The sequence below is a fragment of the Scedosporium apiospermum genome, assembly GCF_000732125.1.
Source record: "Scedosporium apiospermum strain IHEM 14462 chromosome Unknown SEQ_SAPIO_0097, whole genome shotgun sequence".
In the NCBI taxonomy this organism is placed as follows: Eukaryota; Fungi; Ascomycota; class Sordariomycetes; order Microascales; family Microascaceae; genus Scedosporium; species Scedosporium apiospermum.
Window position 1 is genome coordinate 167374 of NW_015971798.1, and position 15917 is coordinate 183290.

General features: G+C 51.5%; 7 protein-coding genes across 7 annotated transcripts; 3 read left to right on the plus strand and 4 right to left on the minus strand.

Annotated features, from left to right (window-relative positions):
* Window positions 1-1355: 1355 nt before the first annotated feature.
* Window positions 1356-2366, plus strand: SAPIO_CDS5115 (2-dehydro-3-deoxy-D-gluconate 5-dehydrogenase; the record flags this gene model as incomplete). The annotated part of the gene is made up of 3 exons (XM_016787506.1): window positions 1356-1478; window positions 1608-1820; window positions 1920-2366. The coding sequence occupies 3 exons, from the start codon at window positions 1356-1358 to the stop codon at window positions 2364-2366; spliced, it is 783 nt and encodes a 260-aa protein (XP_016642837.1).
* Window positions 2367-2509: 143 nt separating this feature from the next.
* SAPIO_CDS5116 (uncharacterized protein) lies at window positions 2510-4046 on the minus strand (the record flags this gene model as incomplete). The annotated part of the gene is made up of 4 exons (XM_016787507.1): window positions 2510-2683; window positions 2760-2892; window positions 2991-3730; window positions 3933-4046. 4 exons carry the CDS (start codon window positions 4044-4046, stop codon window positions 2510-2512), a joined length of 1161 nt encoding a protein of 386 aa, XP_016642838.1.
* Window positions 4047-5702: 1656 nt separating this feature from the next.
* SAPIO_CDS5117 (Acetyltransferase) lies at window positions 5703-6343 on the minus strand (the record flags this gene model as incomplete). Its single annotated transcript, XM_016787508.1, has 2 exons — window positions 5703-5946; window positions 6063-6343. The coding sequence occupies 2 exons, from the start codon at window positions 6341-6343 to the stop codon at window positions 5703-5705; spliced, it is 525 nt and encodes a 174-aa protein (XP_016642839.1).
* A 2052-nt stretch (window positions 6344-8395) lies between these two features.
* On the minus strand, window positions 8396-10020 carry SAPIO_CDS5118 (Fumarate hydratase, mitochondrial; the record flags this gene model as incomplete). Its single annotated transcript, XM_016787509.1, has 3 exons — window positions 8396-8585; window positions 8654-9677; window positions 9822-10020. The coding sequence occupies 3 exons, from the start codon at window positions 10018-10020 to the stop codon at window positions 8396-8398; spliced, it is 1413 nt and encodes a 470-aa protein (XP_016642840.1).
* Window positions 10021-11251: 1231 nt separating this feature from the next.
* On the plus strand, window positions 11252-11769 carry SAPIO_CDS5119 (uncharacterized protein; the record flags this gene model as incomplete). The annotated part of the gene is made up of 3 exons (XM_016787510.1): window positions 11252-11261; window positions 11401-11681; window positions 11737-11769. The coding sequence occupies 3 exons, from the start codon at window positions 11252-11254 to the stop codon at window positions 11767-11769; spliced, it is 324 nt and encodes a 107-aa protein (XP_016642841.1).
* Window positions 11770-12446: 677 nt separating this feature from the next.
* On the minus strand, window positions 12447-13041 carry SAPIO_CDS5120 (uncharacterized protein; the record flags this gene model as incomplete). The annotated part of the gene is made up of 3 exons (XM_016787511.1): window positions 12447-12530; window positions 12619-12933; window positions 13030-13041. 3 exons carry the CDS (start codon window positions 13039-13041, stop codon window positions 12447-12449), a joined length of 411 nt encoding a protein of 136 aa, XP_016642842.1.
* Window positions 13042-14614: 1573 nt separating this feature from the next.
* Window positions 14615-15188, plus strand: SAPIO_CDS5121 (uncharacterized protein; the record flags this gene model as incomplete). Its single annotated transcript, XM_016787512.1, has 2 exons — window positions 14615-14743; window positions 14880-15188. 2 exons carry the CDS (start codon window positions 14615-14617, stop codon window positions 15186-15188), a joined length of 438 nt encoding a protein of 145 aa, XP_016642843.1.
* Between the last annotated feature and the right edge of the window lie 729 nt (window positions 15189-15917).

Sequence of the window (15917 nt, forward strand, 5' to 3'; positions counted from 1 at the left end):
CCATTGCTGCCAAGGAGCATCAGCAGTTTTCGAGTCCAAAGCCTCGGCAAGGGTTCCTCCAGGATGGTGCTCGAGGAGAAGCCCACGTAATACCTGGGGTGCCTCCTTCAAGGGATCGGTCGCATAGGGATTTATTGAGACAATAGCTGCAACAAATCGGATAATATAGCGCTGGCCGCCTACTTTTTCGAGGACCTGCAGTTCTCGTTCGAGGGCTTGACTGTCTTGGGGTAGATATATTAGCCGCTCGACCTGCTTTAGTATATATGTTTGACTCTCGGGTTGGATTTGGGCAGTGAAGACTGCTTGGCTGATTTCGGTAATGGGTTTAACTTTTGATAGTTCAATCCGCGGCGTGCTACCGTCACCAGTGTAGGTGGGATACTGATACCGAGCTGGGTGTTCACAGATATTGACCCAGAACCCACCAACCCCCGCAAAGGGGTGATCTTTCAGAAGTTGGCGATAAACAAGTTTCGTCGCTGTGCTGTTTGTGTTTTTTGTACTGATGTAAACCTCTGTTACTGTGTCGTGTAATAAAGAGTCGAAGTCAATAGCAGAGCAAAGATCCATTAATGCCTTTTTCCGCGCTGGCAGTCCAGAGATGTTTCCAACTCCATATTCAAGGATAACACGAACATGCCAACGATGGTTGTTCTTAGTTGCTACTAGCTGTATGCTATGACCTCGAGGCTTTCCTTCCTGTGTGTATCCGTGACTGTTGGTGTAGCACCGGCGATGTGGGAACTCGATAGACCAGAGAGCCGGTTCAGATCGCGGTTGTGAGAGGGCGACCGTGAACATGCCGAAAGTCGTCGAAACTACAAGTACGATGATCCGTGTAAGTTGAGGATGAGGAGAGGAAAAACGGGTCCGAGTCTCGGGCCGTGGAAAGGCGCGATAGCGTGCCTCAACGGGCCCGCACGTGATGGATTAGTTGGGTCCGAGTGCATCAACCTCCGATCGATTTGCTCCTTCCTTGCAGATATCGTTTCCGCGTGCCTGAATTTCTAATTGATAACTTTGTTAAGGGGTCAAGGGTGCCGAAAATGGACCCCTCCAATTGCCCCTTTGGGATTCCATCTCTTCGTAGCTTCCTTATCCCACTTGCGAGTAATGGTCGAGATGCGGGTTGTAAGGACCCAGTCATGGAAGGAGCGAGGGAGCTATAGAGAACACGCATTTATATCTGTAGTTGGTTCATACAGTAGGCCCAAAGCTCGTTCCCGTCCCACGTTCCACGTTCTCTCCCATTAGGTCACTTATTACCCCTCCCCCGCTCCCATTTTGGCGTCACCTTGTAGCACGCGGCTCTGACACCAGGTATCTCCAACATCTCCAAGTCCACGGTAATCATGGCTGCCAACCTATTCTCCCTTGAAGGGCACACCGCCGTCGTCACCGGTTGCACCCGGGGCATCGGCCAAGCCATCGCCATCGGGCTCGCCGAAGCGGGCGCCGACATTCTTCTCATCCAGGTATGCCAGAACCAACACAGGTTCACTTAGCTTCCGAAATCATGGACAAGCCATTACCTATTTTATCAAGACGCAAAATTCGAAAATAGCTTTCTGATTCCCAATTCCTAATTATCTTTGTATACATAGAGAGACACCTCCAACACCGAAACTAAAGAAGCCATCGAAAAGCTGGGCCGCAAAGCTATCATTTACACGGCCGACCTCTCAATCCAAGACCAAGTCTCCTCTCTGGCCCCCCGCATCTTCGCCGACGGTCATGAAGTCCGCATCCTTGTCAACTGCGCGGGAATCCAGCGCCGACATCCCTGTGAAGAATTCCCCGATGGTGACTTTAACGAAGTAACTCTCTCTCTTTCATTCCCAGCCCTTCCCCCGCCAAAGGAAGAAAAAAGGGGAAAAGATCAGTTTAAAAAGTAAGCTAAAAAATAACTCTCACAGGTCATCCAAATCAATCTCAACGTAGTCTTTTCCCTCACCCGCGACCTCGGCCGCCACATGCTCTCCCTCCTCCCATCCCCCGTGACAGGCCGCCGCGGTTCCATCATCAACATCGCCTCGTTACTCTCTTTCCAGGGCGGCTTCACCGTCCCCGCCTACACGGCGTCCAAGGGCGCCGTCGCGCAGTTGACCAAGAGCTTCGCGAACGAGTGGACGTCCAAGGGTGTTACCGTGAACGCTATCGCTCCCGGGTACATCGAGACGGACATGAACGAGGCGTTGCTCAAGGACGAGAATCGGTTGAGGAGTATTAATGAGAGGATTCCGGCGGGGAGGTGGGGCACCCCGGAGGATTTTAAGGGATCGGTTGTTTTTTTGGCGGGGAGGGGGAGTGCGTATGTTTCGGGGCATGTGTTGGTTGTTGATGGGGGATGGATGGGGAGGTGAGATTGGAGAGGGATGCAATGACATTTATAGACGGTTGAGTGTTTTGAGAGAGGACAGTGACGAGAAAGGAGGGAAATACAAGAAGATTGGTATATTCACTAGATCTAAGATAGATGCCTCATAACCTTCAATCTTCCATTAACTCAAGCAGTCCTCTTGGCTCCATCCATGACGCTCTCCATCCAGGGGTACACGGAGGAGTTGGCCATGGGATAGCCCATGTGCAATGCTCCGCTGAAGAACCTCGCCTCCTTTGGCGACCCGTACTCGAACAACATCATCGAGTCCTCAATCGGCATGAGGCCGTCTAGCGTGCCCTATCCCCTTTTCGTTAGTGATGGCGACTTCGATAAATATGAAGAAGGGGAAGGCGGGCTAGGGCTAGTCTCTCACATTGATGAGCAGTAGCCTTGTCGATGGCTTCTGAATGATGCCCGTCTCAAGAAGGGAAAACTTCTTCTGCACGCCTTTTTTGTACTCCTCCACCGAATCATACCCATGCTTCATCGCCATGGCCGGTGTAAGTCTATATCAACCCGATTAGCCCATGATCCTTCAGAAGAAAGGATTTATTCTCCAACCACGAAAGAAAAGCCAAAACGTAGAAAAGGAAACGAAACTCACTTAAATGGATACTCATGCCCATCAACCCTCTCCAACCACGCCTCATCAAAAAAATAATGACACCCCGCCCCCTGCGCAACACACCCAACCAGCCTCTCCCTATGCGTATGCGCGATCCTCACCGCATAGTAACCCCCCGAACTCAATCCCCAAACCATGACCCTCCCCATATCAAACCTCCCATCCTCCTCCATCCACGCCAGCACGCTATCCCACAGCCTCTCTGGACTCATCGGATCCGCCGAATCGGCCGGACAATCCGCCGTTCCCGGAATCTCCACGACGACGCTAGCCCACCCCCGCGCGAGGAACTCGTCGCACCGTACCGTGTTGTCGGGCCTGTACCCGTCCAGCCCCGTCATGAGTATCACGACGGGGCAGGGGTTCGTCGTCGAGGGGGCCCGGACGTAGACGGGGATGGTTGGACGGTCGAGCCCGGAGGCGTATTTGTGCGGGATGGAAATGTCTTCGACGGGGTTGGGCCAGAGGGCGGCTGCTTTCATGTATACGAGCTTTTGCTGCTCCCAGGCGCGCCATTTTATGGGGCAGTTTATGGTGGGGAAGGAAGTGATGTAGGGGAAGCGCGCGATGCGGAGGACGCTGGCGGCGCGGAGGTAGAGGGCGCTTGCGGTGGCGGTGTCTCCCGAAGAGAGGGCTTCGTCGCCCTTGGTGGTTAGGGAGGCTGCGGTGGGGAAGAAAGCTTGGGTGTACGAGGGGGAGGTGCCGTCGTTGATGTTGTACTGGAGAAATGTGTTAGAGGTCCTGGGGTTAGAAATTGGGGGAGGGAATGAACTTGCCTTGATCAAGTATTGGAAGATGGGTTCAAAGTCTTCAAATTGGCCGTCGTGGAATGGATACACACTCTTGGTGCACTGCAAGTCTTCAGCACACAAAATACTCTCCCTTCAACTCCTCAACCCGGGATCAAGGGCGTAGACATACCGGCAGCTTCCACTTCGTCTCCCAAAGCGCCTTCATCCCAGAATGATGCTCCATCGTCCGCTCAAATGCGTTCGTCCCCATAAGCCACACCCTGGGCTCCACTGGCCCCAACATCTTGGACTCCAAGACTTTCATGGCTAACAAGTAAAAGGGAAAAAAAGAAAGGGCAAAAGGGAAAGAAAAGAAGAAGAGGAACGAGAGAGAATATCCCACCAAAGGAAAAAAAAAAAAATTCTCTGTCAGTAATGATTGAGGTTGGCCACGCGTACGGCCCGGTGTTTTGCAAACAGGCGACGTCCTGTGTTAGTCGTGACGGGAGTAACCTGCGTCTGCTTCCTGACAAGCCTGGCCCGCTTCTTGTCTTCTGCGTTGAGTAGGACGCTATGAACGATGGTCAGCTTGGAGTTATAGAAGACTCGAGGGAGTAAAGGGAAGGAAGAAGGACGGACTAAGACTGCAGCGAAGCGATCCTCACGCGCGTAAACGCAACATGTAAGTCCTGCAACATATTGGGACGAGGGCAGAGTTATAAAGACCTAATAGTCCTCTTAAAAAGCAAAATATGACCGTATCGGGTTGAGAGGAGGTAGTACCGAGATGAAACTACGAGCCGCAAGACGAGGACAGAGAAACGGGGAAATCCTCTAAAATACGAGAATTAACGAAGTCCAGTAATAAACGCCAAGAAACGAAAGAGAAAGCAGTCTTGGGAATATTGAAATTCCGGGGCGGTGGAACTGGAATTATTGTAAATAGGGCGTTGGGGATATCCGGGATGTCATTCACGAGAGAAGGGGGGGAACGCAAGGGAGTGATCAATAGCTCTAGTTATCTTCACTTCCATTGTGTGTTCTATTGATGATCAGAGTACGATGAGCCAAGAACAGTCCACGACTACGTTATTATTTCATGTTCGCTTGCTTCAGGGTGGCTGGCTGGTCTGACCCTCGTTCGCCAGCCAGACAGAATAATTCGTGGAAGTCAGAGGACGCAAAGGGATCCTGACTCGGGGTGACACAACATCAAATAGCTCCCCCGACCTCCGCCAAGGCCGTCAGCTCGGTTCTCCGACAAAAAGAAAAATAGACGAGATGGCCGACGTTCTTCGTAAAAATTCGCCAACCAGTTTCTGCAGAAGACTGTCATCTTGTCCGAGCCAATGGGAAGTATCCAAGACTGTCTCCGCCCCGAAGAAGTAATGCTGATGTCTTGCGGGATGACACTTGAATCAATCTCGATGCTTGTGACCAGATTTTCGGACATTGTCTGGGAGAGAGGGGATTCCCGAAAGGTCTTCCCCAGGGAAAGAAATCAAATCTTTCTCCAGGGTATTCTGGGTAGGATAAGCTTCGGGCTGACTTCCTGGGCATGTAATTCTATAAAAAGCGCCTCGGTATCTATATCTGTAAATCCGCTCCCACGAAACGGTGACGACAAAGCATGGAGGAACAGGAAGACACATACATCTTCACCTTTCGCCAAACCCTCTACCCTCGGGCTTCTATACGTTCATAACTTTCCATCTAACGCGAAAACACCAACAACAAGAATTAGTCCCATAATGGCTAAAAATATTCCCGAAAACAAGCCAGAACCGTCATGCCCCGAACCACCTCCCCCTTTATGCCGCGAAAATCCGCGCTCTATTCCCTCCATAAGGGAATTACGCGAGCAGCGGGAGTCTCACAAGAGGGTATCAGAAGGCCACTGGCCGTCAAAACAAGGAAGTTCCGGGGTGTAAAAAGAGGAGAGAAGGAAAAATAAAAAGAATCACGAAGATTTACTCTTGGATCCCTCGTAGTAATGCGCCATCTGCAGGCCGGCCCTCTTAAAACCGCACTTGATATAAAAGCCCTCGTTCGCCTCGCTGCAGTCAAGAATGCTCTTATAGCAGCCCACCTTCTCGGCGACGTAGTCGAGGGCCTGGATGATTCGTAGGCCGAGCTTCTTGCCTTGCTGGTCCTTGGCGACGGCGATGTCTTCGATGTGGCCGACCTGGCCCAAGCTGTGGATGCTATAAAGAGATCAAAGTTAGCAGACATGTTTCATAAGCGGTCTTTTTTTATATATATATATATATAAAAAAAAGAGAAAAAATAGTGAAAAAGGGAAAGAAAATGATAAACGTACAACTTCTTCTCAACAATCAAAGCCCCCGTACCAACAACGGTCTTCCTCGCTGTATCCTCTACCACAAGAATATAGTACCCATCCTGACCCGCCATCCACTCATACCGCTCGTCGAAGGCCTCGCGCGACACATCGCCCACCGTCGTCAGCACGCGTAAGCAGTCGAGGAATCCCACATCGTAGTCGGAGCGACGGAGGGCGCGGACGGAATAGCCTTCGGGGAGGGAGGCCGCAACCTCAGGAGAGATGAGGTCGTTGGAGAAGAGGCCTTGGTCGGTCATTTTCACGTTGGTCTTTGGATGTCGAAAAGGGGGACTGGAGAGTGGGGGATTGGGATAATTGGGCTCGGCAGACGGGTTTATTTTGCCTTTGGGCTGGTTGGGCGAGAATAGAAAAAAAAAAATTAGAGTTCAGCCTCTTCTTGGAGAAAAGGGGTTTCGGAGGAGCTGCTGGGCTGAGTGCTGCGGGAAGATGGAGAGGAGGGGTAGTTAGCAGCACAGCATTGATCAATGGACTGGGCTCAATTGATGGGCTGGAAGAGGAGGGAGGGGCAGGAGCTGGAATCGACCCTGCCCTGTTTTGGCCCCTGTGTCTTCGTATTCGTCCCTGACTGGCTCAGCCCCCTGGCTAACAAGTCAGCGCTACGACGAGAGTGGAGAGTACCAGGCCATACTGAGAGGTACGAGTTGACAGTTGAGCTTGGGGATCCTGGGCGCGTCCCGATTTAGAACAATGGGAACGTTGAAGCCGGAGTACAAAGGTACACTGCGAAATACATTCCCGGCGGCCGACTGCATGTTCCTCCATGTTCCCCTGTAAATATTTAGCAAAAGAAAATATAAAGGAAAAAAAATATGAATATAGCAAGGACGAGTAAATTCCAAAATAGTCCAGGGTCTCCTGTGAAGCGGAATGAAAAGTAGTAGAAAAAAAAAAAAAAAAAAGATGGCAAAAAAGTTCAGCTCCAGGATCGAACCCTTTGCCTATGAAAACGATCCGGGGTCGTTTTCTAGCCTTGTGAGTCGCTGGTCTTGGCCCGCCAGACCATCACGAGTGCAGGCTCGCTTGAACAACTCGGCTGGTAGGTTTGCGCTGTACCCTCATATATAAAGTTATGTTGGGGTCCATTTTGAGGGGAGAGGATAAGGGAAGGAGGGATGGGGAGGGTTCCTTCCCTTGAGGAGATATAAGATGAAATGCTGGACACAACTTTGGACGGATAGCTTAAAGACTCTCTATAAATCCAAAAGAGAAAAGTGAAGAAAAATGGGAATCATGGACAGCTAACTTTCAACAAGCGTCTATCCCTCCACACTTCTTCATCCATCTAACAGTCCAAGAGAAGGAAAGGGTTATGATACGGAGTAGAGGTGCTTAAATAGCTGGAACCAGCTGCCGGCAACAAGAAGGCATCTTCGAGGTGGTCCTATATCAGAGCCGAGAGTGTATGTACATCGAAAAGATGTCCTTGCCGAGACTGCCAGGCCGAAGATGGAATCCTTAGGCTGGCCCATGAACGGAGGGGTCTCCGGGCAGGAAAAGATATCATTGGGATATGCGTGAGGAAGGGGGAGGGGGGGAGGGGGCCGCTAATTAAGGGAAACCGAATAAGATGCAGCATACCGAGGACCGTCGTATTTGGCACCGACACTTTTGATCGCAGGCGCGGCTATTCTAGCGGTTACTTCTTGCGTAAGTCACCCCGCCATTGGAGGCTAAGCGCGAACACCAAGCGAAAGCTGTATTGAACCAGGCGAGGGAAGCGTTACCAGCACGTCTCGACCCACGTGTAGCGAAACCCTCCCATGGCCGGGAACCCGATGTTGACCGAGGCATGCTGGTGCTACAGCTGATGCAGCTTTTGGCCATCCATCCGACCACATACGAGCGAAGAGGCACATCCTCTAGTGATGGATCCCGCCTGGAACCCCTAGCACACTACCGAGGCATTTGATCTCAAACTTCCTTCTAGCCATGAGGTATAGCAAATGACTGATGATGCCTGTCTAACCGCTTCGAATACGCCCAGGCCTCCCCGCGGGAGGCACGGCCCAAGAGCTCAAGTTGCACTTACTGCACCACGCACATCACACAAGTTGATCGCCAGCCCAGACAAGTAAAGCCAGAACTAGATTTATTCAGGGCTCGACATCAGTGGTATCTCGAATACTCTATATACATAACAGATCGTTTTTTTTGTAACACCACCATGCCGACGCCTCTTACCCCTAAAAATGCCGCTTTGAACAGAATAGAAATAATATAATATGCAAAAAAAGGTGAAGTTACAGATACTCTGACCGAGCATCAAGAACAAGGTTAGAGTATTTCATCTAAATCTTGTAGGGCTTAGGGCCGATCATGAGTTCGGGTCGGACAAGGGTATCGAACTCCTCCTCGGTGAGGGCGTTGAGCTCGAGAGCGCTCTGCTTGAGGGTGAGACCCTTCTTGTGAGCGTTCTTGGCAACCTTGGAGGCCATGTCGTAGCCGATCTTGGGGTTAAGGCAGGTGACGAGCATGAGACTAGAACAATGCGGTTAGCAAGGATGGCTGACAATAGTTTGTACAGGGCGAATTATGAGGGGACTCACGATTCCTTCATGATGCTGGCAATCTTCTCCTCGTTAGCCTGGAGACCAACAACAAGGTTCTTCTCGAACGAGCGCATGCCATCCGAGAGGATCCTAATGCTGTGGAGCAAGTTCCTGATCATCAGGGGCTTGTAAACGTTGAGCTCGAACTGGCCGTTCATGCCGCCAATGCTAGTCGCAACGTTGTTGCCCATGACCTGGGCGCACACCATGGTCAAGGCCTCGCACTGAGTGGGGTTGACCTTGCCAGGCATGATGCTGCTGCCGGGCTCGTTCTCGGGGAGGACGAGCTCGCCGAGACCGCAACGGGGTCCGCTACCGAGGTATCGGATGTCCTGAGCAATCTTGGTGAGCACGGCGGCGAGGGTGTTGAGGCTGCCGTGGGCCTGGACGATAGCGTCGTGAGCGGCTAGGACCTCGAACTTGTTGGGGGCCGTCTTGAACTCGGTGCCGGTCATCTTGGACACCTCTTCAGCGATGGCCTCGGCGAAGCCCTCGAAGGTGTTGATGCCGGTGCCGACGGCGGTACCACCCTGGGCGAGGAGCCTGAGGTCGGGGAGGGAGGACTCGACGCGCTTGATGCTAGAGTCGAGCTGGGCGACGTAGCCGGAGAACTCCTGGGCGAGAGTCAAAGGGGTGGCGTCCTGAAGGTGAGTGCGGCCGATCTTGATTATGTTCTTGGCCTCGAATTCGTCAACCTTCTTCTGGAGAGCGTCGCGGAGGCTCTTGAGGGCGGGGATGAGGTCGCCCTCGAGCTCGAGGACACCGGCAATGTGCATGACGGTGGGGAAGGTATCGTTGGAGGAGGCGCTTCGGTTGACGTGGTCGTTGGGGTGGACGGGCTTCTTGCTGCCCATCTGGCCGCCGAGGATCTCAATGGCACGGTTGGAAATGACCTCGTTGGCGTTCATGTTGGACTGGGTACCAGAACCAGTCTGCCAGACGACAAGGGGGAAGTGGTCGTTGAGCTTGCCTTCGGCAACCTCAGCGGCGGCCTGCTGGATGGCCTGAGCAATCTTGGGGTCTAGGTAGTTGATGTTAGCAAGCTCATGGGTACATGATCTACAAAATGACGTCGCCCGCTAAGGGAGCTCCGCTTTTTTGGAAAGGGGAACCCCTCCTTGGGGCTGGCTGTAAATTGACAGAATGAAGCTTTGGTTTCACATACCCAGCCCAAATCGCACATTGACGGCAGCAGCAGCTCCCTTAAGGATACCGAAAGCCCTGATTATAGGGAAAGGCATCCGGTCCTGGGGCTGGTTAATACGGAAGTTCTCGAGGGACCTCTCGGTCTGAGCACCCCAGTACTTGTCCGCGGGGACCTGAATCTCGCCAAAGGCGTCGGTCTCGGTTCTGGTAGCGGCCATCTTCAATGTCGTAGTGTGCAGGCTTCGGTAGGTAGGTTTATACGTCGTAGGGAGTCTCGTCGATATCCTCGCGGTGGTGGATAGAGTGCACCTCGGGAGAAGTGTGTTTCCCCGCGCAGCGGCGAGGAGAACTTGGGGAAGTCGTACACTAGGTCGCATTTTGTGGGTAAGCTTCGGCAGGGCGAATCGGCGGCTTCTGTTGTCAAGTGTCAAAGGGGGCCTCGGTGGTTTGTCTTAGTCACGACAATTGGCCTTGAATCTGGTTCAATTGTTAGAGCAGTGTGGCGTGGTTTACAGCGGGTTGCCTCGGTCGGCAGTATCACGTTTTCGCTTGTGACTTGGGAATTGGGGGATTGACCAACAAACTTGTTCAAAAGCGAGGGAAAATCGAACGAGACAAAGCTCCCAGGGTAAGATGGGAAAAAAAGCAGAGGCCAATGGAAGCTTGCTGGACCAAGCTCGAGACCTTCGGAAACAAACTCGGAGCTCCTTCCGAGTTTACGTAAGCGGGACCTCAATGTTTTTCGGACAACCAACAAATTTGTTGCCGAAGGGAATGATGTCAATGTCAAATTGTAGGGAGAGATTGATAACAATTGAATCGAGCACAGGGACCAGGAGAAGGAATCCAAGAGTCGGAAAAAGGAGGAAATAGACCCGAATATCTAATAAAAGATCAAAAACCACTTATACTATTTTCTTTGTTTAAAGTGAAAAAATTTTTGCTCCCCCAGTCTTAAAATCGCGCAGACCCTCCGTCCAACAAGGTGCCGTAAAGCCCCCTTCCTCCCTTCTTCCACAGTACCGTTCTTGCCGAACTGGCTCCCTGATTTTGGTGGGGCTTCCAAGATTTTAAAACCGAGAGAATCCCGCCAGCTCCGTTCTTGCCCGCAAAGGCCCCCAACGGCATCCACGGCGGTTGTCGCTGTGGGAGCGTGGCGGCTCGCACTAAAACCTGGAACCAACAAGTGAACGACGCGGCGCCTTAGGTTACCGGGAACTTGCGCCCAGGAAAAATTTCGGGAGGCGCTCCCCACCTATAATTCTCTCCAGTTCCGTGCCATGGACTCTCCCACATCCCCCAATACCCGAGGATACTATCCCGTCGTAATCCTTTGAGCCGGCTTGTCCCTGAAAAGCACGTTTTACCCTCTAATATTGAAACTATTTCCCCCCTTACAAGACACGCCCATCGGAATACCCCTTCCCAGCTGTTGCGTCCCCCCAAACCATGCTTACCTGTGAGGCCCCACCCCCAACATCCGATAGCCCGACTCGCATCACCCCAACATGCCCCCATCTAATCACATATCCCTGTCCCACTTTCGTTCCACTAAGCTCAACACGCGAAGCTGACTGACCGTGCTCTCATCCATCCAGTCTGCCCCTACGACGGGTCGCTCTTGACCGTCGGAACCAGATCCGGTCACAACCGTTTGGAGTGCCGGGCTTGTCCTTACATCTACCCCATCACGCATCCTCTGTACTCGCGTACCTACTTTGAGCGCAAGGCTAGGGAGGACGAGATTGGTCCTACTGATTGGTCCAATGCAGCCAAGGCTACGGTGCAGTGTCCGAAGGAGGGCTGTGAAGGGAATGAAGCGGCTTTCTTCCAGGTGCAGATCAGGAGTGCTGATGAGCCTATGACGACGTTCTACAAGGTGGGTTGTTCGATGTGCCTTTATGCTCTTCAACGTTTACTGACGTTTCCTCTAGTGTATGACTTGCGGTGGACGATGGAGAGATTAGTGGTTACAGCTGTTTTCTTGTCGGGCCAAGGATCAAAGGATACGAGGCTGTGGTCTTCGTTTGGTTTGCATCAGCATGGCGTACTCTGGTTATTAAAAGTTACTGTTTCTTAGACACATACCCATAGAAATGTTAACCACGTTGTGGTGAAGACGGGGGGCGAACCATGTGCTCTCAATGATAGTGATATATGCCCATTAACACGTAGCACTGGGAAGCAATTCGTTTTTCTTGGCCTGATCATCATGCACCTCTGGATACTGAAGCCTGGATCAGGGCTGCTTCGTGCATGACTATAATCCATCCACTCTCTTGACAGTCAGCTCCCACATGCTTCTTCCCTCCAAAGCTAAAGGTTTCAACGGGTGACGTAGAAGCAAGTTAGGGGGCCTAGAACCTCAATAACCATATCACCTCCACCCTTGTATCCAGAGCACCTCATTCACTTGTAGTTCACTTGAAGGGCAAAACAGCGGTAGGGGTCGAGGTAAATGTGTCGAAACTGCCGGTATATTTGGATCCGATTTCCTTTGTCCCTTTCCCGATCCCAGCCTAACCCTCTATATCACCAGGATAGGTCTCTATTGCGTATTTTCTCATCAAGAGTGGTGATGTACAAATCAAATACAAGCGTAACATAGTAAAAAGGACAAAGCATAGCAATCCCTCAAATCCTATCACCTCTTGACCGACTCGAGCATCTTGAGAATCTCGGACTCATTCTCTCCCACAACAGCCTTTCCATTATTCCAATCAACAACCTGAAAAATCTCTCATTAGCGAACCATTCCATGCATACGTCTCTCTCTATCTCTACGCAGAGCGGAGCTCCCATGTGAAATCACTCACCAACGGCCTCTGGAAGCTGTTCCTATCCTGCTTAAACCTCTTCAACGCCTCCGTAACATTATTCGCGCCCTTAACGACATGAGGAATTTCCGCAGGGCCAATGTATTCCAGGATAGTCTTCACCTGGTCCTCAGTCGGCGGCTCCTCGGTGATGTTGAGCTCGAATGGCTCACGGGCCTTGGCGGGAGTCGAGTTCGTCGCCTCGTTGGCGGCTTGGCTGGCGTTGGCCGAGGCCGTCTTGAGGAGGTTGACGATCCGGGTGGAGGCCGGGGAGTTGGCCTTGTGGAAGAGGGTGACAATGTCGAGGGTCTTGTGCTAATTCATGGGGGACAGGGAAAGAGTGGAGCTTGTGGTTAGCTTTAGGGTCGAGCTGGGGCTTTTTCTCTTGCGTCTGGGAAGTGTGAGGCTTACGAATCGGAACATATTGGCAGGAGGTGAGTTGAAGCTCTTTAGGGTGTTTGGTTGGTGTATTGGAGCTCCCGGGTCTGAAGGGAGGATTTCTTGATGTGCAAGAAGCTTGGCTAATAGCAATGATCTCAGGTGAGGTCGCGACAGCCAACCACGTGGGGTTTCGTCACAATGATGGATGAGTAAGATACCCCACTCAGCAGACAGCACAGATCAATTGATGAAGCTCCTGGAATGAAGCGGGATGCTAACATGAAGGAGCAAGAGCATGAATAAATTGGACACTGAAGTCTACGGTCGGCAATGGGACTTACTCGACGTCGGCTCCGTGTGAGGCCTTAGTTGCCGTCGGTTGGTGTCATTTGATACCACGTTAACGTCGGCACTAAGAGCTTAAGAAGCTTGAAACGGTCCCTGTTGAGAGATTCCTATCATTCTGGGGTAGTGATGTTCTGGGGATGTCTACGTCCACCAGCTATTCAACTAGCAATACGATAGTATATTGTCCTCTAGTCTATTATCCTGTCCAACAATTAGGATCCACCCACTGCCGATCAGCCACAAAGCTTGATCCCTCTCGCCTGGCGAAGAGAAACTTCTCGAGCCAGCCATCAGGTTGTGAGGACGTCGGGTATGACTTAATACCCAGGTCCAGTTTCCACGGCTCAGGCGATGAAATTAATGGCCATCTAGTAGGCTTCAGTTAATCCGCGACGGTGGTAACTAGTCACCCGTCTCTTTTCAGATCAAACAGTTCCCAGGCCAGGGAGATTCATAATCGATGTTCCGGGCTCGTAAACCAACACCTTAGTTAAGCCTCTCGATAACCTGACAATTGTATGTTAGCAAGCTCGAGTGAAGATGCTTCGCAGATACAAAAGCGGATGCAATCTCGACAATCAGAATATGTAAGAACATAATATCAGATATTCGCAGGGTATAGCAGCTCCGGCGAGAGCGCCACCAAGCAAAATCAATCGCAAATTACCTCATCAGGAAGTCGAAAGAGTCGGGGAAAAGAAGTAGATAATACTAACCTCAAGAGCAGTCGGGAGTCATGGCCTCGGCGGGCCAGACTCCCGCGTCGAGTTGAATTGGCAGAGCTCAGTCTGTTCTGCAGATAAACAGTGAGGAAGAAGCTGGAGGCACTAGAAATTTCCACCAGCGAAATTTATTGCAAGATTTTGTTTGGGAACTGAAATTGCTGACATAATCCTCATCACCGCAACGACATCAAGCGCCATTGCGGCTTGCCACAGAAATCAACCAGTCACGTGTCGGAAATACAGCCCCTCCAAAGCCATTGACTGGTGTTAGGGCAAATCCATTTTTTTTACTCACACACGACTAGCTGACGACGTCCAGATACCGCCGGCGTACTGCAACCAACTTCACCACACATCATCTTTCGGAACATCACAGTCTCGGTACGTTTTTTCCCCCTCATCCAAAATTCCAAATTCCGATCTCCCCTTTTCTTTTTTCGTTTTCTCTTTCCCGCGTTTTTCTTTCTTCTTCTTCCCCCTTTCGTTAATTCGACTCCGCCGCTAACTAATCCACCAACATCCCGACAGAAACCACAGTCACAATGGGTGAAGCTTCGATCACGGAATCCAACTGGCGCCTCGTCGAGGTCGGCCGTGTCGTCCTCCTCCAGGGTGACAGCCCCTACGCTGGCCGCCTTGCCACCATCGTCGAGATCGTCGACCACAAGCGAGTACGTTCATTTTCCAAGGAATTGTTGGCAGAGGAATCCCGCGAAGGAGGATGGGGTGCGAAAGTTGGACAAGGAAATGGGGAAACAGAATTGGTGAAAGAGAGAGCAATGTTTGGTTGACATGAAGTTATCGCAGGTTCTCGTCGACGGACCCGCCAAGGGCGCCGAAGTCCCCCGCCACGCCGTGAGCCTCTCGCGGTGCCTCATCTCTCAGCTCGTCGTCGAGGGCCTACCCCGAGGCGCCCGCGGCCCCACCGTCCAGAAGTTCTGGGAGAAGAACCAGATTGACGCCAAGTGGAAGGAGACCAACTGGTTCAAGCGCCGCCAGCAGATCGAGCGCCGAAAGGCCCTTACCGACTTCGACCGATTCAAGCTCATGAGGCTCAAGAAGCAGAGGAGGTTCGAGGAGCGTCTCGTGCTCGCCAAGATCAGGGCCAAGGCGTAAACTCCATTCTCTTCGTTTAAACTTCTCGACACTTTTCCAACTCTTTGGACGCGATTGGGTGGAGGGGGGGGGGAAACGTCGGATACTTTGCAACATGTTTTCTTTTTGCCGGAACAGCGAAAAGAAAATTAATCGAATATCCTTTTCTTTTCCCTTAACCACGCGCGCGAATAAAGGGGAAAACACACAAAATTATGGGGGGAGGCGTTAAAGCAGTGGATGAAAGGACAAAGCCTGGTTTTTAGATGGGTCAGGACTGCATCGGCATGGCAACGCAGGAGTTGCCTGCTTCTCGTTTAACTCCCGTTTTGGAAGGCTTTGTATGTCATATTCATCACAGATGAACGGCGTCAAAACGGCAAACAAGAGTCATGAAATTCTGCGTTACAAAAAGGAAAGCGGTTAAACACAACTACGGTATATGGATGATTCCCAATTCGTGAGCGGCGTATGCAACGCCTGTTTTGAAACCCAATGATCCTTTATGTTTGTCCCTTGCTTGACCGCATTCATGCTCCCCTCTTCGGCATTCTCACTTCGTAGTAAATGGTGAAATCAACCGCGACGATGAGGTTGGCTCATCAGAGTGTGCTTACATAATGACCACTCTTTTTGCTGTGCAGGAAGTGGGTGATTCACTGCATGGCAAAGCAGTGCGAAAGTACGTACCCAAGCCCTAGATTTTTTGGCATTTGGGAACATAGTTTTCAACCATCACCTTCAACCCCA